The 7,832-nt window shown below is 38.6% G+C and overlaps 1 protein-coding gene across 3 annotated transcripts in view; it reads right to left on the bottom strand.

Moving 5' to 3' along the window:
* Positions 1-613: 613 nt before the first annotated feature.
* The window catches only part of LOC139445161 (serine/threonine-protein kinase TBK1-like), a 45,787-nt gene continuing 38,568 nt past the window's right edge, over positions 614-7,832 (bottom strand). For all 3 annotated transcript variants that reach the window (XM_071226274.1, XM_071226273.1, XM_071226272.1), the window contains exons 12-19: positions 7,626-7,827; positions 6,841-6,953; positions 5,941-6,060; positions 5,392-5,493; positions 5,080-5,176; positions 3,448-3,704; positions 1,604-1,675; positions 614-1,020 (exon numbers count right to left, since the gene is read on the bottom strand). In XM_071226274.1, the coding sequence (XP_071082375.1) occupies positions 954-1,020; positions 1,604-1,675; positions 3,448-3,704; positions 5,080-5,176; positions 5,392-5,493; positions 5,941-6,060; positions 6,841-6,953; positions 7,626-7,827 (1,030 nt within the window). In that variant the 3' untranslated portion in view covers positions 614-953. The remainder of the gene's footprint in view (positions 1,021-1,603; positions 1,676-3,447; positions 3,705-5,079; positions 5,177-5,391; positions 5,494-5,940; positions 6,061-6,840; positions 6,954-7,625; positions 7,828-7,832) is intronic.

Raw genomic sequence — 7,832 nt, 5'->3', positions numbered from 1 at the left:
TGGTATTCATATCGAGCAAAAGCCATTCCTTCAGGGATAGTTTTTTCTTCTAAGCATTTTTAACAATGCTCCAGTGGTGAGTTGGTACCAGTATTGGGTTAAAGCCCTTCTTCAGGAATCTGCTTGTATCAGAATACAGCTAGTCCTTTCTTCTGAGCTTTGCTGACAACGCTCACTAGTATTGGGTGAAAGTCCTTTCTTCAGGAATCTGCTGGTATAAGAAATGAGTAGAGTTTCAGTGCTGATTTGGGATCAGTATCGCTTTCAGGTCCTTTCTTCAAGAATCTCTGAATAACATTTGGTGCTGAGGTGGTATTCATATCGAGCAAAAGCCAATCCTTTGGAGATCTGTTGTCAATTCTCTTGTATTTACTGACCTGTACTTGTATCCCACCCTCAAAACATCAATATCTTTGCAGAAGAACAACAGATCAGATCGTAGTTAGTGACTGTCTGTTTTGAGCCACTCAGAAGTAAGGTTGCAGTTGTTTTGAAAATGTCTAGTGCAACCAGGCTGCGGGTAATAAGGTCAGTGGTAAGGGCTGTTTCCTGGGTTGACATGCCGTCACATGTGTGCTGCCTCACAGTTTCAGTTTTGTCATCAGCTGCTACCTCCTAATTGTTTCCTTCATAGAAGGTACCTTTTATGAAATGGTCACTCAGAATCCAAAATTGAAGTCATAGTAGTTTCAGACAGGTTTTTCACTGAACATGGAGAGGGACATCAAAAGATGTTCCCAACTGTAAATAGCAGTAGAAAATGATACTCAGCCTTGGGTTTGAATGGCATTTCACTAATAAAAGAGAAAAAACTGGATGCATTGCAGTTATCATGCCACGTTCAACTCAAAACCCTTCAAAAGGGTAGCCACAAATAATTTAGATTTCTTAACTGCTTATTTTATTTTATTTGCATGTTCCAAATAGATACAATCTGTCTATGACATTCAAATTTAAACTCCTTTTTGAGTGAGATTTCTTGACAGCGATCCAGAACTATGAAGCGCATTTTCTTCGAATCTGAAAATGATTAAAAACAACAACTAGGAAGGTGTTTGCATTACAAGTAAAAACAGAAGCAGCCCCCCTTGTCCTGAATACCCCAAAATTTTCCATCAGAAATATAGATCAAAACCATTCAAACTTTACCATGTTTACCACATCATGCTCAAGATATTAGGCACAAGCTTATGGAGATGCTTATTTCACACAAAGTCACCTGGACCACACAGGTGGTGTAACAATCATCAAATCTCAATACCATACAAACAATACTTCCTGAATGACCTTTAAAGTGACCTTAACATAACCTTAAGATAGGTGTTGAGTTTGTTGAGCAATATTTGAAAATGTCTATTTGGTGGCATAATTCTCCAAGCCTGACCACCAATCCATTTTTTTCTTCTTTGAGGGGTTTACTATTTTGGTGCAACTATTCAGCATACTGATTGGTACTGACAGGATCACAAAAAAGGACCCACAACCCACATGAAGCAGACACTAGCATGATAAGGATTTGGGACTTAATTGTTTGGTGGTCGTTGCTGTTACTTTGGCGACACCATGAATGTAGCAATTCACAAATAGACCTGTACAAACTCACTGCTTGATCAGCTCTGTGTTTTCTTCCACCAAACCAGCAATCTGTCTGCTTTCTTGCATCAGAGAACGAATCCTGAAACATTTAGAGAGATCTTGACAATAATGAAAGATTTGACAGAGTGCTGCAAAATATACATTGGAGATGTGTGCAAAACTTTGCAGCTGAGCAAATAGTGCTAAGGGATGTTATCATATGACTCAGGGATGTTATCATATGACTATCTTCCGATACGATATGTATTGCAATACTTTGTTAACGATACATGTCGCGATACATAACTCGTGACAATTTTGTGAGAATATTTATATTTCCTAGGGCAGAAACACAATTAAAAAGGCTTGAAACTTCCTGAATATCTGTTCTCGAACTTAAAATGAAAACGTCTCATTTCAATCCATCAGAAATCAGAAAGAAATAGTGTCGACATAAGTATTGTCTATTATTAAATAAGACATCTTCCCGATGCAAGAGAGTTCACTGACTATAAAAGTCCAGTTTCCACCCTTGCCGAACTTGGCTGGAATCTCTGGGCTTGATCGTAGTGCCACCAGTGGCTATTACGAGTTATGTCCCTTCTAAGCCACTGCTATGGATCAATCCGATTCCACCTCTCGTATCACTTGCATTTGCTTTAAACAAAATGGCGGCACCCAGTCAGGATGATTTGATCGATAATCAAGATCTATATTGTGATAAAATGGGTCTTACATGGCAAAATGTATTAAATCATGTGAGCAGCGTGATTAAAAACATGAAAAGATTAGGAAAATATCTGCTGACAAGGAGTTGGTGGTGCACATGCTTTGCAAATCCTGATATCGATCGAAATCTGCATGACAGTTTACAAACCGGAATTTTGATTTCGTTGCACGATTTTGTTTGGACTATGCATAGACTCGTTAGTCCTGCTAAAATGTAACTCAATGATACCAGCCTATTTCGGCAAGGGTGAAAACTGGACTTTCCTAATCAGTTGACTCTCTTGCTGTGGGAAGATAGCAAATCCACTGTTTGCAAAATACCTTAGATGTGTGAACAAATTGAATAATATAATATGAATGAATGGTTCGATGTAAAAAACAATACAGGATTAAAATATTTGATTCATGAAGTGTGTATCAAATATCATATCAAGATGACATTCCCCACCAGATCATTGCAAATCTTCACAAAGAAATGTGGAAGTCCAGCTTTTCATGGAAATATCAAAACCCTTCAATAACAAAAGTCTGAACTCTTTTTCAAACACTTTTTACACAGATATTTTTTCCAAAACCTAAGGGTTGGTGTTTGAAATCTAAAACATTTTTTTCTGTAAGCTTTGTAGACTTTCAGCTTTAATGAAATCATGTTGATATATACGATACAAAAAACAGTTAACAGTTAGGGACCATCCCATTCTTTCTTAACTATAGTTAATCTGTCATGTCATATAGTAACAAGAAAGAATCGGTCCATTGTTTTTGAGCAGTATATATATAATTATGAAAAGACCTACTGGTGAGATTCTCTGAATAAGTCTTTACTTTTTACTTTTAGGGTGAAGAGTAACATGTATGACATGGTAAAAAATATTGCAATACATATACATGTAAGAAAATCATTTCATGCCTATCGACAGCGTTAGAAATTGACACAAGACCTGTAGTAATTGCCAAACTTACTATATGATGACATTATAAGGACTAGTGGACTAAAATTGTTAGTTTCTACCACTGTTTTGATGAATAAAGCTCTGTCATTATAAGGACTAGTGGACTAAAATTGTTAGTTTCTACCACTGTATTGATGAATAAAGCTCTGATCAATCCCACGCATGCGAACATAGGATATGTATCACTTACTCTGTTGAAAGGTCACTAGCACTAGCACTGGTCAACAGGCTAGGCTGAACTGCTGCACCTTGCACAGCATTGTACGTCACACCAGCACTACGGCTCCCGCCATAGCCTTCATCTCTGTTTTTGACTTGTCCAGCAATGGTCAACTCAGGCACTGACTCAGCTGGGGCTGTTGGCTGCAGCCGGCTGTATGTGAACTGATCCCCATTTGTCACCCACGTCTGCACTTTCTCAAATATCTCCTGGCATTTGTCTTCAGTCTGGAAGTAATGTTACTCTTGCTTTGAAATCCTCGAATATAGGTGAGGTGAAATTGGGTTTAACGTCTCGTTCAAGATTATTGCACTTATATAGCTACGTGTGTGTGTGTGACTGCTTGTACAATTCCGGATTTATAGGGCTAGGTCACTGAGATACCATGCCTACCAGTCCATGTTTTAGCACTTTTATGCCCAGCGCCAGACAGGGTAACAACAAGTACCGTCCTTTGGATGACGCAGACGGGGATCGAACACTGCACCTTCCGCTCTCCGGGCAGACGCTCTACCACTAGACCAGGGAGGCGGTCCCACGCATACAACTGTGACACATGTTGCAATAGTACACAGCCTATGTTCAAAAGACGCTTTATATATTTGATGTACTTTCAAACAACACACAGACGACCCTCATAGAATCTTATGAAAATATACCAAAATAATATTGATAGAAAAGCATAAAAGATCTATAATATATAAAAATAAACATCTATAAAACAAACATCTCAACCATTGTGACAACAATTCTTTTGTAGTGGCTATGTATACCACTCAAAAGAAGTTACAGAACACACGATTCTTACATATTACTGCAGTTAATCAGTCATGTAATATCAAGAATGGGGTGTTCTTAAACTTCTGTTGACTAGTATACCATGATCAGTTAACAAACAAATCATGAAACCAGGCATCTAACTTATAGGCTGGTGACACAACTGTCATAATACTAGCTAAGTTCAAAATGCCATCAAAGAGCTAAGGATCTATTTATCAATTCTGTTTTTCAACAACCACTTTGTGGGACCACGTCACATGTGTAATAACCCAATCTTCAGTTATTAGCTCTTATGACAAGTATGGGAAACTGGGGACAAATGCTCTAGAATCATCATGGAGGCTGATGTTTGTACTGATGGTGCTGCTTCTTATACAAACTGTTCCTCTAAATAGCACATTTCCACTACCTGCAAATGTGATGTATGTGTTTGTTTGTTGTTTAACGCCGCACTTGGCAATATTACAGTGAGTGAGTGAGTTAAAGTTGAACGTCACATCGGCAATATTTCAGCCATATTACAGCTATATGACACCGGTCCGTAAATAATCAAGTCTGGACCAGACAATCCAGTGATTAACGTCATGAGCACCGATCCGCGCAATTGGAATGTGATGACATGCATCAACCAAGTCAGCAAGCCTGACCACTCGATCCCGTCAGTTGCCTTTTACGACAAGCATAGTCGCCTTTTACGACAAGCATGGGTTGCTGAAGACCAATCCTCCCTGGGTCTAACAGAAAACTGAAATGCTTTTTGAAGCTTATTGTGAAAATCTCTTTAGCAAGCCAACATTAACATATGAAAAGAAGACAACCTACTTTGTCAAGTTTTGTGCTTAACAGTTGTTGGCAATCAATCACACTCTCAATGTTTTTCTCGATCTTTGAGATGCGGTTCAGGTTCTTTGAAAGTGCCCTGAAATGAAACCACAATAATTATTCATCCCTGCATAACAAAATCAGCTCTATAAAATGTTGGTTAATATGATGTGGTCATCACATAAGAGTCAGGATACATTATCTGGTGAAATGAGACAGTTTTGAGAATCATATCCAAACTGGTGTTTAATGAGCGAACACTTTAAACCACCAATATATATACCTCCACCACATGTTCACTGAGATACTTACGCGAAGAAGTTCATGGAATCTGTGTACATGATGTCCAGGTTTCTGTAGCAGTGATCTTGCAGGATGGACGAGATAGCCACACTCTGATCTTGCAACTTTTGTCTGGAGGTAAAATGGAAGACATTTTTGTGAATGATGTTTCTCAAAGCTTTAAACATTGTTAAAAACTGTAGAAAAAGATACTGTAGTGTTTTAGAAATAATGTCTAAAGTATACTACTGAAAGAAAGACTTGTTTGTTTGCTGGTTTGTTAATGCCGCACTCAGCGATATAAAATTTCTAAGATGTCCGTCTGCAGATATTGGAGATCATGAGCATCGATCTATGCAACTTTGAAAAGATGACATGCCTAAACCAAGCTAACAAGCCTGACCACCTGATTTCTTTAGTCGCCTCCTTTGAGAATCATGAGTTGCTAAAGACCAATTCTAACCCGGATCTTCAGGAGTGCTGATAGAAAGAACTGGTAGAAAAACGAATTTGGCAGAAAGTCAGCTTAGGGAAGCCTAAATGAAAATGAAAGTTGGATACCAATATAATTTGGTTTACCTTTCAAATCCATGTATTTGTTGATCATGTGATGTCATCTGATCCTTCACGTTGCGGTCACGGCGGAAACGGCTCTGTATACTGGCTATCACGGAGAGATGGTGACTGATCTTTGACAAGCTAAAACCAAAAACACACAAATTCAGTCAATAGACAAAACACTACAGGAAAGACACAGCAGTGATGATAATGAAACTCAGGACATGTTCAGGATCAATAACATCAACAGTGCAACAGGTGAACACAAGGGAGGTAACTCTGCCAGGTATAGCATGGTATGCAATTTTAGAGGTGACATCCTTTGAGTACATTAATACATAAGGGAGGTAACTCTGACATGAATAGCACCACATACAACATCCTTGAAATACATTAACCCCCAAATGTTCACAAGCTATACAATCCAAACTCTTACTACAGCAGAACAGATAATATAGTCCTTATCAGCTTGTCAAATACCATGTATCATGTATACTAGCATAAAATAAAAACAATGTGACATTTTTATACTGACACACTGAACAGTACCACAATAGTATTACAAACAGAATTGTAGTCAGCATGGTTAGAGAGCAATTAATGGCATCTTTAACAGTGTTATAAGCGAAATTTGGCAAGTATGGGTTGCTGAAGACCTATTCTACCCTGGCTTTTCACGGGTCCCGACCCAATTAGACTTAGACTGGCTGTAAACATGACAGAGCTATGGGGTGGAAAAGCTAAGGCATGTGTTGTTCATGGCATTAGATGACTTGGTGTTTCATAAGAGTATAATATTACTGTAGATAACGAATACTGGTTTGCACATTTTTTAACAGTAATTGTTATGGGCTTAGGAGAAATGTTTACATGATGTGTATATGTTCTGAGAAGCAGGACTATCAACTTGATGCATCCTACCAGTCTGTGTCCTTGCATTTGGCACACCATTTCTTCATGCGAACCTCATCCTGATCGAGCCTCTCAACCAGCGCGGTGCGATAGTTGACTATCTCCAAAGTTCTCTCCTCTGCCTAAAAGATACAAATTAAATAAAGATCATAAGGAAAACTGTAATTCAATGACCAGAATGATGCTACGATCTAACAGAGATTTTACATGGCCGTACAATATCTCATGAGTCTCTGGCAAACAGGATCACTTGTCTAGATACTTGTCAGTGAAATATACATTCAAGGCAGCAAAAGGTTTTTTAAACTCAGGTTAAAATGTTGACAATTCAAGGAATGGTTGCCTCTCAGAATATTATCCAATATTTAGAAGATAGAATCAACAAGCCATGATCTAATCAGATATAATACAATAAGAATTTCTCAGTTTTTTTATTTGTTTGTTTATGTTGTTCAACGCCACACTCAGCAGTATTCCAGCTAAATGATGGCGGTCTGTAAATAATCAAGTCTGGACCAGACAATCAAGTGATTGACATTATGAGCATCGATCTACGCAAATGGGTTACGATGACGTGCATCAACCAAGTCAGCAAGCCTGACCACCTGATCTCATAAGTCGCCTCTTACAACAAACGCTTTTTACAGCAAGAATGGGTTGCTGAAGACGGGTACAATGTGGCAATAATACTCAAGATTGCCAGAGCGGCCATACTTTGACCAAAACCAACCAATCAAAAAAATGGGTTTGTAAAATGGATATCTGCTGGGGAACATGGCTAGCAACTATGTTACCTTGGCATGTACTGTGAGCAGTGTCCTGTCTCTGAGGATGTCATCCATGGTTGTGCCTGGGTATTTCATCACATTCAGAAGCATCCTGATCATTTCCATCATGGAGTAGAATGTCTCAAACCTCTTCTTTGACTCTGATAGCAGCTGAGACATTGTCAGGAACCTTTCTCCTGAACATTTCAGTCTGAACTGGAGATATAACCTGGA

Source organism: Haliotis cracherodii, unplaced genomic scaffold, assembly GCF_022045235.1.
Source record: "Haliotis cracherodii isolate W230 unplaced genomic scaffold, xgHalCrac1.p SCAF_6, whole genome shotgun sequence".
Taxonomy (NCBI): Eukaryota; Metazoa; Mollusca; class Gastropoda; order Lepetellida; family Haliotidae; genus Haliotis; species Haliotis cracherodii.
This window is presented reverse-complemented; position numbering and strand designations above follow the sequence as displayed.